At 42.5% G+C, this 24,697-nt stretch overlaps 1 protein-coding gene across 1 annotated transcript in view; it reads right to left on the reverse strand.

Moving 5' to 3' along the window:
- Positions 1–324: 324 nt before the first annotated feature.
- The window catches only part of LOC145405819 (protein turtle homolog B-like), a 50,090-nt gene continuing 25,717 nt past the window's right edge, over positions 325–24,697 (reverse strand). The window contains exons 7-15 of the mRNA XM_080277057.1: positions 18,637–18,767; positions 16,894–17,053; positions 15,777–15,946; positions 15,003–15,126; positions 12,024–12,136; positions 10,909–11,092; positions 9,442–9,744; positions 7,902–8,047; positions 325–1,146 (exon numbers count right to left, since the gene is read on the reverse strand). Coding sequence (XP_080133183.1) covers positions 667–1,146; positions 7,902–8,047; positions 9,442–9,744; positions 10,909–11,092; positions 12,024–12,136; positions 15,003–15,126; positions 15,777–15,946; positions 16,894–17,053; positions 18,637–18,767 — 1,811 coding nt within the window. The 3' untranslated portion in view covers positions 325–666. The remainder of the gene's footprint in view (positions 1,147–7,901; positions 8,048–9,441; positions 9,745–10,908; positions 11,093–12,023; positions 12,137–15,002; positions 15,127–15,776; positions 15,947–16,893; positions 17,054–18,636; positions 18,768–24,697) is intronic.

Raw genomic sequence — 24,697 nt, forward strand, 5'->3', positions numbered from 1 at the left:
TTCGCCTCTAATGGCAACTGACAATTTTATGTCTGTATAAACCAGCACACTGAAGAACATACCTCTATAGTCAAACATCAATAAGTGTAAATTATTTCCTGGTATTTCTGGTATGTACAAGAGATGTTAGTAATCGGCTGGTATGTTATCTCTGTGTATTACTGAACCTTTACCAACACAGAACATCACAAGTGCAGCGTCATGAAGAGAGAGATGGAAGTCCAGTAGTTCACTAATAAGTTTATATACTTGCTGTATTTTTTAAATGCATACTTAAAAAAAAAAAAAAAAAAAAAAAAAAAAGGTCACGAACTCGGTACCAAATCACCAAGTGCCAGCGAAAGTCTGTGAGGCTGTATCACACGGGGTAATGCAAAGTTTGTGCCTCTGAAAAACAACTGTACCATAGTCTTGACATTTTAACAGTTTACATTTTCTATCCAAGAACCAAGTGTTGCCGGAGTGGTGGTTGGTGCAATTCGGTACAGATGCACAGACTAGGCTGATGGCATTCCATTTCTGGTAAAACAATTTTGAAACTTACGGGGTATTCGAAAGAGCATGACAGGCTTTAATGATCGCATTAATGGATTTCAAAAGTCATCATTCACTATCTCATTACTTATTTTAATGAAGTAATTTAGAATTTATGTCCACAACTGTACCTCACACTATACTCTCGCTTGGCCTTCTGATAAGAGGGATTGCCAGGCTCCTCCTAAAGTCTCTGAACCCCGGCGGTGAAGTATTATTGTTTATGTTGGTAACGCTCATGCTGGAGGTGAAGGCGGCGTTGTCCCTCTGGTGTGGCATTGTGGTGCACAGGCTGGGGTTGAGGGTTGATGTGACACCGTGCCTGTAGTTTAGCGTTGCGTAGAGATTCGGGTTGCTGGCGTGCTGTGGGAAACTCTGCGCTGCTCTTCTGCCATCCCCACCACCCCTCCTGCACCCCAAGGTAGCATACATACGTTCCTGGGCGCCAAGAGCTTCGTCAAGATTGTGGCCTGCCGGGTTGATTGAAAGTGATCTCCTATGATGGTAATAGCTGGAAGTCTCAGGCCCTCCTATGTAGCCGCCCCCTGGGGAGTTGGCCGACAGAGGAAGTTCCATGTAGTTGAGGTCGCCTTCAGGGTCAGCCACGTTATGCTGAAGACCACATGCAAAACTTACTAGGGCCTCTGAACACCGAGGCTGGAACTGGACATATTCTGATGCAAATTTGTCACTCTGTGTAGGCTGAAGTAATGCTTGAAAGGGGAACACCCAATTTCAACTGGCTACGCTCTAGACATTACTCGTACATTCTTCAGTGCCTGACATAGCTAAGGTAAGTGACAATGAGAAACGACATGTCCAGAACTGGTCCTATAAGATGCGATGTTCTTCTATCCCTTTTCCCAGCCATCATGACTGGACAGTTTGCACTAGAATATGTCAGATTCAGACCTCTTTGTGGCAAGGTCCCAGAATTATGAATGCGCAAAAACCAAAGGGAGAGAGCTACTGAAGGCTTAGTGCCGTAGTATGTGCCACGGTTGACCATTATAGTTATAATATATATTACATGTCAGTGTTTCTAAAGTATCAACATGCAAGCTCTTGGATGATATAATAATATCATGCTGACCCTGTGATATTAACCCTAAAAGAACGGAAAGCCACTCCTAAGCCAGATGAAATAAAAGAGTGGCGGCATCTCGGACACAAAATATAGTTCAGTGTTCTCAGGTCCTGAAAGGGTTAATATTTCAACAAGGCGATCGGTTTAAGAGACAAGTGCCAAAATGTGAGGAGCATTAACATCTTGCACATCATGCAGACTGAACAAAGCCTCAGCACACTGACATACAAAGCCCCTATAACCCGAGTACGTCGTTTCTATCTTATTTCTGCCCCCGCCAGCCGATTTTATTCAGCTTATGGGAAATCTGGTGGAGAGGATAATGAAGGTTATATCAAAACTCCTCCAGTTCGGAAATGTTCTCCCTTGCTGAAAAAAATCGTCTAGGGACAGTAACACTGACATATAAGCATCGGACTGAAGGGGTTAAACTAACAGGGTCCCTAGAGGTAGTACAATAACCTTGAAGCTCACCGTAAAGCAAACATATCAGTGTTAATTACTGGGAAGATGAAGCATATCAGTGATGATAAAAGGTGAAATTTCCTGAACGAAAGTTGGTTGGAGTGAAGAGACAGGTGAAAACAAAGCTGCTGAGTCGGAATTCAAGCTGGTAATAAAGGGTAGGAGATAAATCACTTCAAATACGATGCATGCAGGTGAAAGGACCACTGTGCTCCTTGCTGGTAATGAACGGGGTTTATGCACAGTAGTTAAGTTTGTGAATGTCTCCGGGTACTAAGTCTGAAGTTGATAGTAATGTGAGGACTATGGAGAGAGAGAGAGAGAGAGAGAGAGAGAGAGAGAGAGAGAGAGAGAGAGAGAGAGAGAGAGAGAGAGAGAGAGAGACTTGAATTATGGAAGATTTAAATTCCTCGGTGAACTGCTAGAGGATACTGGAGGAGTATTGCACACATTAATACTTTTACTATGAAGATTGTTTTGATTGCCTTTTTGTATTAGTCTTCCCACCGTCAGACGATATTCACTTTAAAGGAGTCTCTGCTAGTGAAGGGGATATAAAATAACCTTAATGAATGTTTTCAGTACGTTCATTTCTTGTTTAATTCCCCATCCACATGACTCTTCCCCTCAGCTCGGGAAAACACTCACATACTGAATAGGCTGACATGTAGGTGTGAGACTTCAGTAGGGCATAAGTATAAAACATCGTGTGGGAAAAGTAGAAAGGAGACTGCCAAGGAGTGTAGACTGAATGAAATGAGTAAAATAAATATTGCTGAAGTATGAGGAGTAAGCAAACTCATAGATCAGAAGGTAACAAAAGGTTGTGCATAGATAATATGGTTATGTAGAGGGAATAAATGTAAACAGTTTTTACGATGAGGCGCTGAATGCTAAAACGATGGCTAGATATGGTAAATGAACGTGCAAGGGCAAAATACAGAAGATTATGAAGCAGAACACTTGACACAGGACAGAAACGAATGGATGAAGTACTGTACATATGGAGATGAACAGGATATTGGCTGCACATTGCTTTTAACTTGGCTTTCCCACTGGCTTCATGAAACACATTTTTGTGGACACAATGTGGTTTCTAAATGGAGCTGCGATGTTCAAAGGCTTGAACGATGAGTGAATGGATGGTTGAATTATCTCACCACGAATTCTGTTGGTAGTTCTACATTTGTTTTTTGCTGTTCCAGTTTCTGGATCATATCCAGAAAGACACAAATATATTGCTGGAAACAGGATGGTGATGAGGTTAATGATTATGGAACAGTTTATTATGTTAGGCTTGGCCGGGGTGCGGGGTGTGGCAGAGTGGCACCAAGACAGTTGTTGAAAGGCGGGGTAAGCGAGGGTGGAGAGGGTGTTCATGATTCAGATGTGTATGAGCATGCCTCAGCCTTGATGATGCACGAATTACTCCCAGCACACATGCCAGGCAAGGTAGGTGGATGTTATTAAATCTAATTTCTTTGTTGGCGAATAGTAATACGCTACTTTGGACACACTGTGAGCAACATGCATTATTTACTTAGTGTTCCTGCAGCCCCGTCCAACATGTAAAATTCTAAACACACACATATTTCAGTAAACATTTCAACGTTATGCAAATACTTGTACAGTGCACAAAATGAACTCATAAAAGACGAGAACAGTGTAGTAAATAATTTAATCTACAAACTGCTGCATTATTAACAACATAAAATTACGTCGAACAAACGTGCAGTGCAGAATTATTTCTTTAATGTTGCTATTAACGAAGGAAGGTGCATAGCTAACCTAACTTGGCTTTCTGTGGTGACTTTCGACTCTCACGCTCCGTTGTTCACCACAGCATCTATCATCAACACATCCTCCTTGACCTTCACTACTAGGAGACACTTTTACTAGTATACTGAATAGAGTCGCATAATAGTAGCCCAAAATAAATTAAACTAATATACCTCTAGATGAGGTTTAACGTCTCGTCTTTTCATTCCTGCGACCTTAGCCTACAACCTACGATTTTAGTATTCAAACAAGATCAAAATATTGCCAAGAGCTATCCCCCTACACATGTGCGGTTCCTAGGGCAAGGCTGTCAACAGCTAAATCCGGAAGAGATTGACAGAAAGGAACACAAAGTTGTAGTCGAAAACATTTTTTAATCCACATCGCGAACGGGAAAAAGATGTCATGGCACCGAATGCTTTAGTTCATAAATGACGTACTGTTGTCATTACAGCCTATGCTGCCAGCTGTCTCATGTGTCCGGGTGTTTCGGTCGGGATTTCTCTTCAGCACTAATACTTCCTCCTGACTTTTTTCTTCTTTCCATACGAGAGGTTAATATTCGCAGATCTATGCTATGTCTATAACAAAAAGGTAAATAACTGGCAGTAGATGATTAAACTGTAACTTAATATGTAAAATAACGAACAGCTTACACAGTGCAACATCTCATCCTCCAAATGTGTAAGGAGAGAATAACTGACTACCCTGTGATCTTGACACTTTGACCTTCAACTGACTGTTCTGAAGAGCGACTAACTTCATTCTTGCCCGATCCTCGTCCTTTAAACTAAACTGGGTTCAGATCAGATCAAAACTGTTTGAGTTAAGCTTGCCCTGTGACCTTGACCCTTGACCTATTATTTTCATCATCAAAATTCTTCACCCTTTGTTGACCCTCAGTCCTTCCACCAAGTGATGTCCAGATCGAAACAAAACTGGGTCCTGAGGTCGAACGTAACTTTGTAAAAAATATATAAAATGGATCACATGTTACGTAAATCTTTAATTTAAGCAACAAATCTGGTAGAAATGAAATAATTGTTATTCAGGATCACAGTTATTATATAGCCAAGCCTAATCATTACATAAATTCATAGCGTGCTCTATAATTTGCTATGAGAAAATTTCTAGAGTATTTTGTCTGAAATTTGACTTGTAAGCTTACGTTCATACAGATCTAATAATCCACATCTGTCACTGAAATCCCCCAGTAAAATATATGAAAAAGTGTCCCATAAACTTTTGGTTTTATTATTTAATCACATAAAATGGTACCATCACTATTTAACACAAATACTGTTACGAAACAACAAAATGGGGTTAGCACTGAGCATATGATAGCATACAGTTAGCTGTTCTTTAACTCTAGGAAGTCTTTTAGTCGATATTAACCTCCCTGACCCACATACACAATTAGCCTAATTAGATGTGTTCCTGGAAAATCTCTTCCTGATGTCCTCTTGCTGCTCTGCTCTATATGATGATAATATCGAATTATGGAATTATGCTACGTTTGATAACTAAATTCAGCATTTTTTGGCAGGTAAAGCTAGTGGGACTCAGCGAAGGCTAATGTTGCTTTATTATTATAGCTGTAACAGTTTGTGTGAGGTCCACTGCAGGACCAGAATTTCCATTCGGAGAGAGTATTATAGTCAGAATTTACCTTTTCCCCGTACTAGAGAATTATGAACGAGGAAGGGGCGTCTGTACTAGGAGTGCACGGAAACGTGTTGTAGTGGCCATTGTCTGTATGTGTCTGTGTCATTATTGTGAACTGACAAGGTGAGAATATGAAAGGACCCTATACCAGAACCCACTTTTAAGAGTCCACCACTGCTTGGGAACAGTTCCCAGACTCAAAGCACATGCAGATGGGGAGACTATCTATCTACCACTACGCCACCATGGCTCTGATAGTTTCTTATTATATGCACTAGCCTATATGCACAACGCCGTCAAGCATTAACTTTAAACCGACAAGAAACTATAGAGAAAACTGGGCATGTAACAAGCAGCAGAGCCAGACACACCTCATTAAGCTCCTCATTAAGCTCTCAGACATGATGCCGTCCTTTCGCAATATCGCAGCCTAGGTTATCCTTTCGTGCATTCTGGCGGATACTAAATGTTTTCAGCACGATAAAGCAATCTCGAGGGAACGCCAGGCAACACAGCACATGCAATATGCTCAGTTTCTCGCTAAATTTTTGAGAGAGAGAGAGAGAGAGAGAGAGAGAAAGAGAGAGAGAGAGAGAGCCAGAGAGAATTACATTGGTTTTGGAGGCTGGGCGGAAAGTTTGTGCTGGGGGTTCCTCTTCACCTCCCCCATTCCACATTAACCCTCTCAATAAAAGGTCAGGTGGGTGGCTGCCTGTGGTGAAACAATGAAGAGGGGGAAATTAAAGAGCTGATTCCTAATATTTACCCTGTTCTCCAAAATAAATTCGCTTCCGTATCAACTTTTGTAATTGTTTAGGCTAGTTCAGCGCACGAATTTTAAGACAACTCAGATTACACGTCAAAAAGTTAGTTGAACAGAAAAGTGAACAGTGATACGTTAGGGCATACGTAACTGGTCAAGAGTAGAAGAAAAGAGCACTAGTACTGAAAAAAAAAAAATGATATGGAGATCTGACAGGGGTGGAAGGCCGGGTTGTCATGGTATGTATAAAAACCGCACTTGAATGACAAAGAACTGGATGTGGCTTTTACGATTTCACAGTGATTCCTGGCCCATCCTAGAACCGTAAATGTCTAACAAGCACATTAAGAGGCTTGTGTAATTAAAGTCATGTTGCTCACTAACACCATATCTGTTGACCGAATGTTTTTTTTCCATAGCTGAGGTAATATACAATGACCTTATACATAGCTGACAGAGAAGTACCGTTTCCCCTCTCACCCCACCCTCCTCTCCCCTCGAAAAGAAACCGCCAGCAAGTTGTATCAGATTTCTAATACCCCGAGACTCAGTTTCTACATCTCTCATTCCAAACTCGATTTATACGTCTTCTGACTTGCCATAATCTTCCACACGAGTATCCGTTAATATGTAACAATATTCACCTCAACTTCCCAACATCTTCTAATGTACTTGGGGTTTCACTGTTCTCGGGAATTATCATGGATAGATCATATATTGTTGTTGTTTGTGCTGCCTTGATGTACTGTCGTATCTGTTATGTGAATGCTTATATGCTGTCATGTCTATGCTCTTCTATGTATATTCTCATTGTCTGCACTGTCGTAGTTTTTACTGTCTTGTGTGAATTGTTTCTGTGTATTGCCGTGTTTATTTTGTCGCTGTGTCAGTGCTGTATCCTCCAGGCTGTACGTCATACCGTAGTTTTGCTGCTGAAGTCCTACCACTAGCATAGAACTGATGATGAATATTAGTATCGTAATGCCACCAAGAATAAAAATATCTGCTACTACCTACTTAATTTATACTGCGGTGCATCCTGCCTTGCTACTTCAAATGTGAAGCCAAATTATATAGAAGCCTCTAACTAGAAAAATGTACTTGGCCTAAAGGAAAACGAACACTGGTCAGAGCATAGCTACTCAAAGGGTCTTGTGCTCTATAGCCTACTGGAAACATCTGAACAAATTTACTGACAGTTTTGCGGAGCTAACTTGTCTTCCCTTCAGTTTGTGTTTGTAGCCGACACAAAACAAATTAATGTGAGCGGTATTTTCTAGTGCAAAAATTACATCTACATAAAATACCAGCAAGCAGCAACAGATGAATTATCCATACACACTAACACATCAATCAGAAGCAGGGGAAAAGTTCTTGGACTACCATTAAGTTTTCAGACATCGTTTGTATAAAAAAAAAAAAAAAAAAATCTGATGGATCCCTGTCGAGCATATCTACATTCAAATACCCACAACATACTATAAAAACCCGTACACGAAAAATACATGACAAAATCGACATAAGCAGGCCACAAAAACGGGGGGAAAAAAGGTAACAGCACAATGCATTACTAGCAGCCAAGAACTGTCAAGAGGTGTTTGGCGTTACCTGGAGCGGCGATTGGGTGAGGGGCGCCGCTGTGTCGAAGGTGGAGGGTATCTGTGGCTGTGGCTGGTGCTGTGGTTGGTGCTGGGGGTGGCTGCTGGGGACCACATGCTCAAGGGCGTCGTAGTGTGGGTACATCGGCATTAGATCTGGTCGAGAGAGAGAGAGAGAATCAGATGTTGGATAATCAAAGTTCTGAATGGGATGCACATTGCTCGAGTGGCCTTAAGATATACATTACTAATTCTAATAGATTTGTGTAACTGTGAAGCAGGACGAGTTTACGATTTTGAGGAAAGTTTTTTCTTGTTTTTCCTGCCTCGGGCCAGATGCAACGACTTGACCCTAGGTTCTGAACAAGTGACAGTACACGCTAAAGCACGTAATCTCGCCGACTAATGTGACGTTTTCGCACATTTTCCTCATCGGAATTTCTGTAACTAGTACGTTAATATAATTTTGTATGTTATTTAGGGAAGCACTCATGACCTGACTGTCATCACGCCCAACTGCAGGACTTCTGCCAATCAGAATTCAGTTGTTCCCCACCAGCTCCTCTTTACAAGCTTTCCCCAATCAGTTTCCCCCTTCACTTCAACCTACAGCAGTTGAAGTCCAAATCTGACAGATTTTTTATGAATGGAGGGCACCTGTAAGTTGGTGTATGAATTTTTAAAATCTAATTTGTTTTTCCTTCCTCCGTGCATCTTCTATTAAAAAAAAATGTAGATATAAAAGATACAAATAACATACAAGAAAATAATAAGCAGAAATAAACAGAATAAATCGCTAAAGAAGAGGAGCAAGAATGCCTCCTAGCTGTCGACAACACGGCCCTAACCACTAAGTAGCTCAGTGGCCCTAACCAACTTTTACCGTGAGTGACACACTCATCTCTACCTTACTTGAAGGTGAGATTTCTCATAGATATTTGCCGTCTAAAGACTTACCTTGCCTGATGGCATTATGGCTCAACAATACCTAACCAACACCAACACATACACATCGTCAAACTGCCACCGTTCTTAAGTGTCGATAAGAATTGCCTTGTTTTCTTTACGTCCTCGGTATACTCATATATCGTCTTTTCTGACTTTTTTTTATTTTTTATTATCAATTCCAAGTGAGTCACAGAAAACAGCCAAGTAAAGTCCCGTTTCTACGGCAGATTTGCCAGGCACTAATTCCTTAATGCGTCGATTTTATGGAAAAAGTTGAGATATTTTGGAATACACCCCTGGCATAACCGAGGACCTCCCGCATATGGGAACTGCTGGTGGCGATAATTTTGGAGATAACAGTTGTGTTCTTGGTAGTGGTTCCGGTTGAGACGGTGACAGAGATGATAGTAATGGTGATGATAGAAACAGTGATGAGGGTAAGGATGATGGAAGTCATGGTGACGGCAGTAATGATGATAGAAATGCTGATAGTAGTAAGGGTGATAGTGGTAAGGGTGATGGTAATAATGATAATGGTAGTAATGGTGATAGGAGTAACGGTGATAGTAGCAGTGATGGTAGCTTTTACAAGGGAAACTCACCAGTTTTGTGCGGTATGAGGTCAGGGTCGTTGTCCTCCACCTCGTCTCCACTCGTCCCCTCCTTCACCCTCGACCTCACCATATTCAGAGGTTTGTTCTCCAGGTCCTCCTTGAACTCATCCCCTACGACTCCCCCTCCCAGTGATCCTCCCACTCCACTCCTGAGGCCATCCGGAGCGTGACTGGGCTGCGGCTTCCGAAACTTGAAGACAAGGATGATGACGATGACGAGAAGAAAGATGGCAAGGACGACTCCCAGAACGATGCCCAAAAATGGAGTGAATTCCAGTATAGCAGGTGGACCTAAGAAACAATAAGTGAACGAAAATCCGTAAATAAGGGAAAGGGGGAAATATGGCCGAAAAAGAGTAAGAGGGAGAAATACAAAATACGCAAAGTAACGACATTCACACTCAGCACCACATATGTCAAGAGGAACTTTATGACAAAACAGTAATGTACGACAACCATATACTGTCTTTTTCTTTCCTAATTCTACCTTCCTATTTCATAAAATTACTGTAACATATCTGAATATGTTCGAAAAGCAAAATGTCTCATTAAATTAAACCCTTTAGTATGACAGTGTGTTTGCTGCATTCATGTTACCGCCAGACAGTTCACATACTTGGAAGACTATTTGCAATGAAGGGGCTGCTACTAATCTATATCAACGTATTCAGTACGAAGGCCTTTTTTTTTCTCTCTCTCTCTCTTGTTAAGTTAGGCGACTTTACGTAAGGAAGACACCTAGTGATAACGTGGTTAGAATGCACGAGCAACGCTCACTGTTCAGACAACCCCTTCAGTACGCTCAGGTCCTTTCAACATTATTCTAGCTACCTCCAAATGCTTTTAAAACACGTTTTGAAAAGGCCAAGCGGTAAAGGGGTTACAGAGGATTTTTCGTTGCATAAAATGCTGCAGCAGAGAAGGAAGGCTGTTGGTGACTGAGAGTAGTGATTAATAATGAACGAAGTGAGCATGGTAGTAAAAATGTCGCCACATGGGAGTACTGTGATCCCTAGTCAACAAGGGGAAGTGAAACCTGGATCTTGTTGGAAGCCAAGAGTAAAAACAGTGGAAAAATGAGCTGTCTGAGAGTTACATGGAGAGACAAACAGAATTGAGGATTTGAAGGAGCACTGTGGGGTTGATGTGGATGTGCTAGAAAGCATCAGGAGAAATACTCTGAGATGGTTTGGCTGTGTGGAGCGGATATAGAGTGAGCGACTGACAAGGAAAGTGAATGTAAATGAAGAGGCTAAGGGAAAGGGAGACAGAGGATGAGATGGAGAGATGAGAGAGGGGAACGTTATTTGGACGAAGGGCAGCCAGAGGGCGGAGGGCCGAGTAACATGGAGGCAATTTGTTTGTGGCCAACCCTGACGGAATTAAGGCGTCTGGTGATGGATAGATAGACTGATAGATAGAGAGACAGAAAGAGACAGACTCTGTTGCACTGACCTGTTCGCTTCTCTGCCACCTTGAGCGTGAATGTCTCCAGCTTGGCCACGCTGCTCCTGCCCTTGGTGTTGGCAGCGTAGGTCACCATGAGGAAGGCCAGGCCGGGTCTCAGCGCCGTCAGTTGGAACAGCGGCTCGCGGGAGGAGATGTTGCGATGGAGGGTGCCAGTAGAGGAGTCGTAGACCTGTGCCAGTATTCTTGTCAGTTTAGCAGGCTTTCCATACACTTTTAATCTAAATTGGCTTAAATTTTCGTCCTTTAGCGGCTTATTTCACGTAGCTCGGTGGCAGAAAAGGACAATACTGCGGCTCAGTATCTTTTCCATAAATTCAGCGACTGGCATCACATTCAGGTGTTATTCTGTTGTTAGAATCCAGCGTTCAGGATGGAGAGATGGCAGGCTTAGGCCAAGGTAGAGTAAAAAGAGTATAGTGCCTCATTCTCATTAATTTCATCTACATGCTACACCTCATCATTACCTTGCATGTTATTTACATTTTTATTACCAACATACCCTTCATAAAAAACACAGTACATAATGGATTACTAGCGAGCTAAATGCAGAAATAAGCTGGTAAGGAAGAGATACTTAGACATCTCCTTAACCTACAAGAAAACGACTTATGCTAACACGACAATAGAGGGTTTAGGAGATACGACTGGTTTTGGTGCTAGAGAGACACAAAGGTTCACTTAGATGAGACATTGGCCTGTTATGACTGCCTTTTGTGGCATGTCAGTAGGGACTTATATGAGATTTTAACACAGAAGAGGCGTGAACTAAGTGAATGGTCCTTGCTCCCTCGCACAGACTGCTTGGCATCAGATGAAACGGAGAATGGATGTCTCCCTCGAAAAAATTAGTTTACCTATCCCACTTTCACTTTTAGGTTTTGATTTCTCTCTCTCTCTCTCTCTCTCTCTCTCTCTCTCTCTCTCTCTCTCTCTCTCTCTCACACACAGTAGGTTGCTCAATTATGCACATATATACAACTAGTCGACAGTTTATTCAATCCAGGTACAATCTATATCCTTTAGCCACGACTTATCAACCCCACATTATTTTTAAGCTAATGTCAGACGATACTACACAAACCTCAAGGAACATGCCTCACCTCCATGTGAAACGTCTGCGGCAGCCCTCCGTCAAACCCAGCCACGCACTCTACCTCTATAGTGTCTGTTGTCTGGTTGGCGATAGAGCAGTTGCGGAGAGGATCGGGCGGGCCTGGAGGAGAAGAGACGAAGGGGGAGATGAGGGGAGATAGAATAAGGGGGAGAACTGGGAGGAGGAGAAAATGAAAAGTGGAAGGAAGGATGAGTTGGATCTGGGGAAAGTAAAAACAACGAAGGGGACGACAGAGGGGGATAGAATAAAAAGGAGAACTGGGAGGAGGAAAAAATGAGGGGAGGAAGGAAGGGGGAGTTGAATCTGGGGAAAATGAAGAAAAGGAGGAAATGAGTGGAGAAAGGGGAGTGAATGGAACGATATGTCCTGGGAGATTAGCGAAGATAAGGGAAGGGAGGAAGGAAGGGGGAGTTTGATTTGGGGAAAAGAAAGGAAAAAGTGAGATGAGTGAAGAAGGGAGGGGGGAAGTGAAAGATTAGTCCAGGGAGATTAGCGTGTGGGAGAGATGCAAGGGCAAAGGAGAATTGATGGGAGGGATGAAGGAGCAAGGAGAAGGGATGCATGAGAGATGGACAGACAAGATGTGAGATGTCTGAAAGACACAATCAGGATGCATCTGCTGCACAGTGTTTGCGTGTAATCCAGTGTTCCATGTAGGGAATATATATGTGTGTGTGTGTGTGTGTGTGTGTGTGTGTGTGTGTGTGTGTGTGTGTGTGTGTGTGTGTGTGTGTGTGTGTGTGTGTGTGTGTGTGTGTGTGTGTGTGTGTGTGTGTGTGTGTGTGTGTGTGTGTGTGTGTGTGTGTGTGTGTGTGTGTGTGTGTGTGTGTGCGTTTTTGTTTACAGGTCTTGAGCTAACATGGGTAATCCTGGCAGGCAAGACACGAGTGGTCGCAAGCCCTTTAAATAAAAAAGAATAATAATAATAAATACAAGTGTGTGGAAGTGAGGCAGGATACAACAACTCAGTAAGAGAGCCGATTCCAGACCAGTCGATGTTAGCTGGCGGTTCCATCTATTTTTAAGCATGACTTGTGATGCCCTCGACATTACCGCTGGGAGTATGTTTCATTAGCTAATCGTCTTCTAATTAAGAAACATTTCCTGACATTTACCTGACTTTCATATATTCAAGTTTTATGCTGTTTTCGTAAATAGGAAGATCTCTCGTGATTTTTTTTAAGTCACAAAATTTACAGGTACCGCTCTGAAATATAAAGTGCTCTGAAAACAAAGATTAGTTTCTTTAATTAACCTCTTCAACTGTAAGGTCTTTTTGTTACGGCTATTGCAAAACAATTATACGCAGCTTAGGAAAGACCCCTTCAGGCCGAGGAAGTTAATCCTTCACGGCACAAGGTTAATTAAAGAGTGAAAGCATTGCACTAACCAATGGACAAGGGAGGAGGCTCGGTTTTATGCTGATCATCTACAGTCGATTTTTGCCCAATCCCAGTGTTCCCCAAGCGAGAACATGACCTGCAACAGCCGAGTTTACATCCAGGTCCCCATTAGTACTCCTGGGATAACAGGGACAAGGGATATAAAACACTCAACAGTCTGACCCACAGCATCAAATTCAGGTTCTTTATTCTGCGTGCTGTATGTGCAAACCAATGCATTACCGACTCCCCCCACTAAGCAGATTATGCCCTGATCAAATCCATGCGTTGGCCAGGGAAATAAAGCTTTACTACCGTATTCCACATCCCGTTATACAAAGCTCTTGCAAAATGGAATGATGGTCTCGGTAATATTAAAAAATGGTGTTTTCCGATGAAAATTTTCAGCATTCTGTTATCCTCGAGTTATTTCGAATATACATTAATTCGCATAGAGGGTCCACTGGTTGATATTGTTGTTGTGTTACCCCAGTCTGTCTGATCGAGCAAATCCATCAACCGCAGGCATACAACCACCCCTGTAGGGGCGTCCCTAGCAGCTGACATCACCTCGACACAACGAGGCACGGGGATTGGTATGAATGTTTAGTTCCTGGGTGGACGCCGCATTTCCGTCTCTCCTCCCGAGTGACAGGGGCACCATAGTAGGCTCCTCGTCATCCCGTTATATGGCTATATGGTTACCATCCAAAATTGTAAATGGTTCCCTGAGTTACAGGAAACCATTTGGCTTGTCACTCGATGTAAAGCCACCTAAAGTGAAAAGAAGAGTAATAAATAGTGACAGGAAGGATGAAAGAAACAGGAAGACAAGAGGACAGAGCAGAATAAGAATGGCAGACATGAAGGATGAAGTAGGCAGCACTACATCAAGTGAATGGATGATGGGTGCCGCCACCTGCCACCACTCTCTGGCAGTAAAAGGCTTAATGAATGATGATGTAACTTCTTCAGTTCGTAAAACATAACTCAAGCCGAGTAAAATTGTCTCGAGACAAAAAGATCGAACAGAAAATACATCCTCTGACTGATGGGTTTAATAAGTGATTTCCTGTAGCCTGCCTGAGCAAAACAAATGTGATTTACACTAGGAGATATAAAAAGAAACAATTTTGAAAGAGTATATGCTTTTTGTCAGTGACTGAATAAACACTGGCCAGAATATTTGGCGCCACTGAATAAACAAGCACTGACCACGACGCGGGTTCGGAAACTGTGCTTTATTTAGCCACTTTTTCTTCTCCAGGTAAGGTTGGGCTGGGATGCTTTGTTAGGTCAGGTCAGGTCAGGTTAGGTCAAGGTTAGACTAGTAGGGTAAGTAAAGTTAGATTTCCTGTGTTGGTCTGGCAGGATTGGGTTAAATTTGGTGGGAAATGGGTAGGTTAGGGTAGGATTGGGTCAGATGATTTTCACATGTTTGGTTGGATGTCGTTAGTCGTTCAGGGCTGGGTTCAGTAAAGACAGGTATAAATATAGTAAGAGCGACCGTCCCGGGTAAAGATAATTTTGCAGACGGTAGTGAAATAGCTCACAATAAGAAAATACCTAAATAAATAACATACCGGCGGGGATGATGGCGAATGCACAGGGGACGCTCTGCTCGCCGATGGAGTTGAAGGCCCAGCAGAGTAGAGTGCCGTAATCCAGGTGGCTCTTGGGGGCGTAGCTGGCCACTGAGGTTTGGCCCTGGGGGAGATGTGAATGCCCTTTAGTTGAGAGCTTGGGATGGGTTGTGAGGTGATGGGTGTTAAAAGGACAGACAGACGTGTGTGTGTGTGTGTGTGTGTGTGTGTGTGTGTGTGTGTGTGTGTGTGTGTGTGTGTGTGTGTGTGTGTGTGTGTGTGTGTGTGTGTGTGTGTGTGTGTGTGTGTGTGTGTGTGTGTGTGTGTGTGTGTGTGTGTGTGTGTGTGTGTGTGTGTGTGTGTGTGTGTGTGTGTGTGTGTGTGTGTGTGTGTGTGTGTGTGTGTGTGTGTGTGTGTGTGTGTGTGTGTGTGTGTGTGTGTGTGTGTGTGTGTGTGTGTGTGTGTGTGTGTGTGTGTGTGTGTGTGTGTGTGTGTGTGTGTGTGTGTGTGTGTGTGTGTGTGTGTGTGTGTGTGTGTGTGTGTGTGTGTGTGTGTGTGTGTGTGTGTGTGTGTGTGTGTGTGTGTGTGTGTGTGTGTGTGTGTGTGTGTGTGTGTGTGTGTGTGTGTGTGTGTGTGTGTGTGTGTGTGTGTGTGTGTGTGTGTGTGTGTGACCTGGAGTTATTGCATTACCTAGTCAACTGGAAGTTTCAAAGTAAATTAACATGAGACACTATTCGCATCTAAAATAATTTTTAGTGAACTGGTAAAACAGACCTGGGAGGTGACCGCGGAAGCTGGGATGGGTAGATGCTCGGAGGTGTTGTTGAATGTCCATCTAAAGGTGACTGGGCCAGGATTAGCCTCCACCTCACACGTGACGCTGGCGGGTTCATGCAGTGCCGTGCCATAGATTGTTTTGCGGTGTCGTCGGCAGTACGGCTTGTCTGTAGCATCATAACAGGGGTAGGCCTATATGTTACTGACTGCAACGCTGAGGTGGTATTATGGTACAGCCCCTAAATATAAACACCAGCATCACACTGTCAGATCAACAATACGTTTGTCATTCACTGAAATCTTCATATTTAGTCCACAGTTTATGTACAGACTGTCGAGGCTGACCTGACTGGCTATGAATAACTCTCAAAGCTATTTTCAGTAACTGCAAAAATAAATATCTGACATCAGATTCAGAAAATATAATGAAAACCAAGTTTGAGATTAAGAGAAATTATATTCATTTCTAGACGTGGGGGAAGTGACTTGAACGTAAGAAAGACAAAATTCTCACATTTCTTGGTGAAGAGAAAAATCATTAGAATGGCAGTGAAAAAGTTAATGTTAATGATGTGACTTTTAAGATCAGAACAATACAGTAAGAAAGGGTGCCTCATTAGATTTTACTTCTGACAGTGTTTTATTAGCAGAAGTCCATCAATTGTAAAATATATTTATTGATTGTGTTTCCTAAATTCAATATTAGTGTTCAGTGGAACCTGCAATATACCAGTGAAAGATTGCATAAACTCAGCCTGTAATTTTTCTTCAGGTAACGCTACTGTAATGATCTTCGAATGGCTAAAACCAATGGACTTCCTCTGACACCGGGAACAATGAGCTGTGACGGGCGTCCATTAGGGCCAAATTGAAGAAATGGATGTTATGGCTCGTCCACTTTAATGAGGCGGAGATTTTCATCTTTTTGAAGCTCATTTTCCGTCCTTCATTAGCAGATTAAAACTACGGCTCTATATTCTCTCCATAGCACTTCTGCGTGACAAGCCCTATGTTCTGTGTTAATCTCTTGTCATAACCCAGTATTCAAGATGGAAAGATGTCAATATTAGGCCAAGTTAAAGTGAAAATATTAAACTTAAGAAACGCGACTGACACTTGACGGTGAGGTGGACTGCCTGACTCTCCCCGCTGCCCTCGGTATTCTTGGCAGCGCAGGTATACAAGCCGGCTGCGTCCCTGGAGATCCTCTGAAGCACTAGTGTCTGGTTCTGCAGGATGATGCCCCTCGTCAGCTGGTGCTTCACTTCTGCACCCTAAGTGAAGAGGGGTGGACTATGACAATGGTGCTTCACTGGTGCACTCTGTGTTAACAAGGTGGAATTGGAGAGTGGTGCTTCACTGCTACACCCTACATAGACGCGAAATATGAGACTGATGCTTCGCTGCTGGAATAAGAAAACCTTTGGATTGGCATGGACAGTTATTTTCTCAACATTTATGTTTTTCATTAGTCTCTTCATACGATTTTATTCGGCTAAGGATAGACATTTCGAGCTGGAAAGGTTATATGCAGCCATTATCAAGCTCTTTACTTCCAAGGGGATCTCCTAAGCTGAAAACAATCAGCTGGAGATGGTAAGAATAAAACAGAAAGGTCATCGTGTTGAAGGGATTATACTCGGGCTCCTATGACTCACGCGCACCTGAATGTTTAGTGTCTGACATTAGTTGGAATAGAAAGCTATATTTTTTTTTCTGTCACAAGATAGTTAATTGGAATGGAATGAAACTTATTTTCAAACAACAAGAGAGTTAATTGGTTGCGAAATAAAGTCTAAGTATGCCAGTGCTGTGCTGTCTGGTTAATTATTAATTGCCTTCCTAATGAACTCCAAATTAATTTTAGCACAAATTTTAACAGAAGTTATGGTTGCTTTCTTTTAAAAAATATCTATAGTGATGAAAGTGCTTTAGTCGTGAGATAACTCACTAAAAGATTATCTACTGCATTTTTAGACAAAGCATTAAACATAATCTTTCCAATTAAGTCACTTAATTATTGTTTTGTTCTGCGTGTCTAGGACTTATTTATTTTTTTAAATGGTATATTACACTTTAAAAATTGTGAAACAGAATATAAGAGCTCTTCACCTTCTGTGTCACAGTTCATCGGAGCAGTTATATTTATACTTTACTTAGAATTACACCCACACCCAACATCACCCTGTGCGTGCACTAAACAATATCTTTGGTAAATGGCACGAGATCCAGCTTATGCGTTAGTGCTATTCATTATACACATAATATACAACTGTATAATTGTTACGTTTTCAAAACTGCCATGTTTATTTACCTCAATGAGTGACAAAGCAATAGCTTCAACTTCTTTTCTTAAAAAAAAAAAAAATGCATAAAAACACTTTTCTACCTCTATGGAAAAAAAAAAAGCCTATAATTATTCTGAACAAAGCACCCTCGCCATGTTCAAATTTTCAGAAAAGTAGTTATAAGTCTGGTAATATTTGAGGCAGAAAACTGGTGCCCATTAGAATGGATTAACTTAACACGACGGATGCGAGGCATTGGCATACCTAAGACAACTCCTTTATGGGCAAAAATGTTGTTAAAGATGACAGAGATGCGACAAAATGCAGGAAATGGAGATCGAAAATTACAATCAAGTGTTATGCAACTGATGTGTTATATGCACGATAAATCCTTTGCCTGAGTCACTTGAAAGCTACTGTAAGTTCAGATAAACGCCACTGTCATACTGCATCTCTACAACCTCAGTATTATGCTACAAAAGGAATACAGATAATCCAGCATTTTAACCATTACAAACCAGATGTTATCACGTCACAACAACAACCAGATTCAGGTGTCAATAACTCACGTCGTGGTGCCAAGTGACACGTGAGACGACAGGGTTGGCGTTGATGTGACACTCGAAGTACACGTCATCGCCCTCCTTGATGCTGTCAGGGTCCAGACTGCTGCCCATCTGTAGGGTCACTACTGGCTGGTCTGGGGACGAGGGAGGAGGGAGGTGTCAAAGAGAGAGAGAGAGAGAGAGAGAATATGGGGTCGTAATTTAAGTGACTGGAAATTTCGTGGCACTTTTTCCTTAGCAATTTATTTTCCACATCACATCTCATTACCCTCTTGTATGTTGATGATGCAAACTAGGTCGATATGAAAGCGGTATAAACAGCATACAAGAGAAACTTATAGTGCAATAAACAAAATAAATCGCTAAGGTGGGGTGCAGCGAAGCCTCCTATGCTAAACAGTGTCTTTAGGAATGCAGGACAGTTTTAAGAGGAAGTAAGATGGAGTGACGTAACCCCTTCACTACGAGACGTCTCCCCAAAACCTGAGCTGCAAAATATTCTGCTTAAACAAATAGCGTTATCATTCTGTCAAAAAGATGAAAGGTGAGAAAGATGAAGTAATTTAAAGGGGTCTGAGGTGAGAAAGATGGAGTGATTTAAATGGGTTAGAGGTGAGAAAGATGGAGAGATTTAAAGGGCTGGAGGTGAGAAAGAATGAGAGATTTAAAGAGATGAGAGGTGAGAAAGATAGTGATTTAAAGGGGTTAGACGTGAGAAAGAAAGAGAGATTTAAAGGGGGAAGAGGTGAGAGAGATGGAGTGATTTAAAGGGTGAGAGTGGGAGTGGGTGAATGAGAGAGGGAGTAAAAATAAGCTTCCCCGGGGTGAGAGAGATGACGTGTCAGGAGTCGCCACGAGGGAAAAATAAGTGACTCATTTTTATTAAAGTTGCCAGCCACAATCACAGAGAACTTCAGATTTATTATATTCCTGATGGTTCCTAATGTTTTTTTTTGTTTTTTTGTTTTTTTCAGAATTAGGAAAGCCCCCTAGCAATGCCACTCGAGAAGTCTCCGTTAAATTAAAATCGTCTGGGGAGAGTTTGAATCAGATACAATAGATTCCATTTTGATGAAAGGGGTAATCCTAACAGATGGAACAGACAGTCTTTCCTTGGTGACTGAACAGATGGCTCAATAGACAAACTTCCCTGGGTGACTGGACAGATGGCTGAACAGACAGACTTTCCTGGGTGACAGGATAGACGGCTGGACAGATAGAGTTTCCTGGGCGATTGGATATTTGGCTGGATAGATTGATTTTCCCGGAACGTTGGGTGAGCACCTGAGGAGTAAGGGGGATGTTGACCTCTCCAGCGCGCCTTTTTCAACTTACTAACTCGAGACGATTTTTCTCTGAGTTAGGGGAGATTTCTAGTAGTGAAGGGGTTAATAAAGGTTGCATCTAACACCTGCATTTTGGATGGCCTCTCCCACGCTGAGAAAAAGATCGTCTGGTGGCAGCATAAACATAAGATTTCCTTGGGTCTAAGAAGTCAAGGGGCAAAGCGTTATACTGTGCCCGATATTCGTCCTTCTGCAGCTTATTTCCTTTAGCTCAGGGTAGAAATAAACAGAACTGCGGCTCTACATCTTTTCCATAGCACTTCTTCGCGATTAACAGCATCTGTTGTTAGAGCTCAGCATTCAAGGTTGAGAGATGACAAAATCAGGTCAAAGTAAAATGAAAACGCTATAGTTCGCTGGGCAGGAAAGGGGGTAAAGGTGATTAGACAGACGGATGGAGGGATTGGATTTCCCCGAACTCCGGCTGGGGGCAGGAAGTGAGGCGAGGAAGGAACAGGCACGGGTCTTTTTCGTGTTTTTTTTTTTTTTGTACCACCAGACGATTTTATTCAGCTTCGAAATGATGTCTGGAAGTGAGAGGGTTAAGGAAGGCTACAACGATCTCCCCCAGTCGGAAAAGTCTTCCCTATGCTGAATAAAATCTTGTGGCAGGAGCAAGAACGATTTAAAATATACGTCATCGGATTCAGTGGGTTAATAAAATCGTCACGGAGCATCAAGAATGGAAAAACAACATCGCGTCATTAGGCTGAAAGGGTTAGTATAATATAAAATCGTCTGGTGGCTGCAAGAACAAAAGAAAAGTGTCAGTAAGAATAAAAGAAAAGACGTTTCCGATTGAAGACTACTTAACTCTTCCTTGCACCAGGTCATCACTTATACAGAGTGTCCCGTGAAGCATGAGTCAAAGTTTAGAAAGTTACCCTTGGGCTAGTTTAGAGCATGAAGTTAAGGAGTTATAATTTCTGAAGACCTTGTGGACGAAAACGATGCCCCTCATAATTCACCCTTAACGTAATCAGTAAATGTAGCTCCGTGACGGCTGCAAATTAGACCCAAGTTGATGTAGCAATTATGACGCAAAATCAACCTAAAAAAAAATCCTCCTGAAGTTTGACACCTCCGTCACGGTACACCCTGTATAAAGGAGTGAGGGTAATTGGATAGACGGCTGGGGAGATTGAATTTCCTGGAACTCCGGTGGCTACTCCCATACAGTTTCAACCGTGTCAGGAGAGGCGTTTCGAACCTGAGGGATTAGATACAGCTTCCTCTAGCCCCCTGACAACTAGACGCTTTCCCTAAGGTGTATAAAATCGTCTGGCAGCATTAGAAATAGAAAAAAAAAGGACGTCTCATGCTGGAAGGTGTTAATTGGTGCACAGGCTTGCTGGGTGTGGAAGGAGTGAAGCTGACTGGATTGATTGGTTTTCCTGGAACATCGGCTCAGCACTGGAGATGAAGAAAGAGAAAAAGGTAGGGATGTCCTTTCCCCACCCCCCCTTTTTTTTTCCTTATATTCTTGCTACCGTCTGGCGATCTTACCCAGCGTCAGGGGAGAAGTGTTGTCGCCTTGGGGTTACATATGATTGTGTCAGACTTCTCCAGTTCAAACAGTCTCTCTTAAACTGAATAAAATTGCTTGGTGGCAGTAAAGAATGAAATATAAAACAGGTCACCGTACTGAAAGGGTTGGCTACAATAACCTGAAGACCTCTCTCTCTCTCTCTCTCTCTCTCTCTCTCTCTCTCTCTCTCTCGTTCTTGCTGTCACCGAACGATTTTATCCAGTTTTGGTGAGATTTTTCGAGTTTGAGGTAGCTTTCATTAACCCGTCACCGCCAGGATGCTCTCAATCAGAAAAGCATCATCTGGAGGTAACAATGATAAACTGAACTAAAGACGCCACCGTACTGAAAGGGCTGAGTGAGAATGGAGCATAAAGTAGAGGAAAATGAGAGAGAGAGAGAGAGAGAAAAGAAAATTTAGAATGCAAGCCACGTACCGCATTCAAAGGCAGTGAGGAGGACTGAGTAGAGAAGGAAAAATAATGAGGATAAAAGAGAAGAAGGGATGGGAAGAAATTAGATACGGGAGGACACAGACATGGAGGATGAAGAATCTGTGCAATGTGAGATGAGGAAGAGGTAGGGAGAGAGATACAAAAAGCGTGAACGTAGTAAGCAAGAGGAGGACAAGAGGAAAGAATATGAAATTGAACTGAGGGAGAGGCAGAGGAAAGGAAGTGGACAGTGGAAGAGGTGGTAAGGGATACAGAGATAAAAACTGAGCATTAAGAGGTGTAGGGAGGAAGCCAGATATGGAAAAGAGGGAGGAAAACGTTGAGGTGAAGTGAGGAGGAAGTAAGGCGAAAATAAAGACAGTGAAGGATGGAGGACAATGAGGTGTGGGTGGAGAGAGAGAGAGAGAGAGAGAGAGAGAGAGAGAGAGAGAGAGAGAGAGAGAGAGAACAGAGATTTAATTAACTGTGCAAGCCAAGATGAGGTGAGGCATGGGTATGGGATTAGTAGGGAAGAAAGGGTGGATATAGAGTGCATAAAGAAGGGTAGGAGGAAGCCACATATGAGTGGAGGGAGAAATGGAGGAAGAAGGGAGAGTGGGAGGGAGTGAAGAAAGAAATATGGAGAGACGAAGGAGCAGACGAAGTGGTATGGAAGATGAGAGGAAATTAGAGTGCATACAGAAGGGTGGGAAGAAGCTTAACACAGGAGGGTGAGATGCAGGGAAGTGATGTGTAAATTAGGAGAGTTGTGAAGCGAGGAAGGACTAGAGGAAGTGTTAAAAAGGTAAGGAAAATAGCAGCCATAAAGGACGCGAGGAAGCTAAGAAACCGACTGAGGGAGAAAGTGGGGATGAAAATGGGGTGAGGAAGAAGTTGGGGAGAGAGAGTGCGTGCAGCAGATATAGGCAGGAAAGAGAAAGGGGAATTATGTGTACAAGTCAAATATCACCCTAAGAACTCTCTTGGGTGTTACTTTCTTGCATTCTGGTCACGTATCTAAATTACCTCGGTTCATTTCCCTACATCCATTCCGCTACACCTCATATCGTCTCAGTGTATTTCTCTTCGTCTATAACACTACACTGCACTGTATACCCCCTACTCTTTCCTCCACAGCAAAACGTTCATACACACTGCTGTTATAATACTTACTCCAATCACAGGCTTAATTCTTACCCCAGCTTTAGCACTAAGTAAATGTCCCTGAACTGTTTAATATTTCACGCCATTTCCCCCCTCATTCAGTTTCCGTATCCCACATCAAAGTGCAACAACAGCTAGTAAGGAACACTGTCTCTTTGTGCCTTGAATCCCACATACTCTGTTTTCTCTGCTCAGGTTTTTTCTCTCCCACTCTTTTTTACTCTTTCACGGACATTAAAGTAAGCCTTTACACGGCCGCGGAAGCACTAATGAAGAACGGAGCCCTTCACAAGCCCCAGCGTTTGATGTACCTCTACTTCTGGAGGGCACTCGAGGCGCAGACAATGGGGGAGGGCGGCGTGGAGGACACAAGACCGGGAGATGAGGTAATGAGGGAGCTGAATGAAGTGGAGGAGATGATCGATATAGGCGTGATGAAAAGAACACTTGAGGACGATACCCTAAGTAGAAAAGGGAGGTTAAAAAAAAGAGAGGAATTAAACTTAGAAAAAGAGGCCGATGGAAAAATTGCAACAAGAAAGGGATGAGACTGAACATTATAAATACTGTAATGTTTCAGTAGAGTGGCAACACAATAAAGGAGTAAATATTGAAGTTCCATGCGCTGAAATAATCATTTTTCCGGAAATTGCGAAGTCCTCCCACCCACAAAAAAAATGATGATAATAATAATAATAATAAAATAAAAAAAGACCTAAAAATGTGAATAAAAGAGTGGCATCGAAAAGACCCCCTATTTAGCATTTGCTTTGCCTGGACAAAATGTAATTGTGCATTCACTGCCACACACCGTCAGGCACGATTGCACAAGCATCGTAATTCAACAAATAAAGTATATCAGTGTTCAACATTTTCCAGCTATGTAAGCATGCTTTTAATAAAAACCACATAACGACAGAAATTACCACATACCACGATTATGAATTCATGATTAGCCGCCCGTGATGAACATAAATGGAAATCAGTGCAAGCAGCAGGACGGCTAAAAGCAGTCACTAAATAAAACAATGCCCGGATATATGGTGAGAGAGTGAGTGACAATGAGTGAGAAAGTGACGTATGGACGATGATGAAACAAAACAACTGATGAAGGACGGAAATAGGTGGATAAATCATGCTTGGCAATATTTAATGTAGACCCACAGACCATGCTGATTTAATAAGGTCCTTCCTAGGTCCACCGTTAATGATATTACTAGCAGGGGTATCAGGCGCTGCTCGGATAAAACCTTATCATCGTGCATACCGGCATTGTCTGGGACCCTGGATGGCCACTCCCTCTGTCGGAGAAGACCCCCCGGGCCCCATTTTACCCACTGAAACTGTATTCCTCCTTGAGCTTCTTTTCCAAGGAATATACTATTCCCATGGACCTATTCCTACCATGGACCTATTATCTCACTACCCACTCACCCACCCACCAACCAAGCCCACCCATCTCACCAATTCGTCTACCCATCCGATCCGTTGTAGTTAATAATAATGTGGTTGTAGATCCAGAAACCTCTACAGTAGCCGGCTACCATGTTTCTTCGATGACAATTATTTCTAATTAATTTTAAACTTGGTTA

Source organism: Coenobita brevimanus, chromosome 68 (genome assembly GCF_032717465.1).
Source record: "Coenobita brevimanus isolate Jiangsu-jjx chromosome 68, ASM3271746v2, whole genome shotgun sequence".
In the NCBI taxonomy this organism is placed as follows: Eukaryota; Metazoa; Arthropoda; class Malacostraca; order Decapoda; family Coenobitidae; genus Coenobita; species Coenobita brevimanus.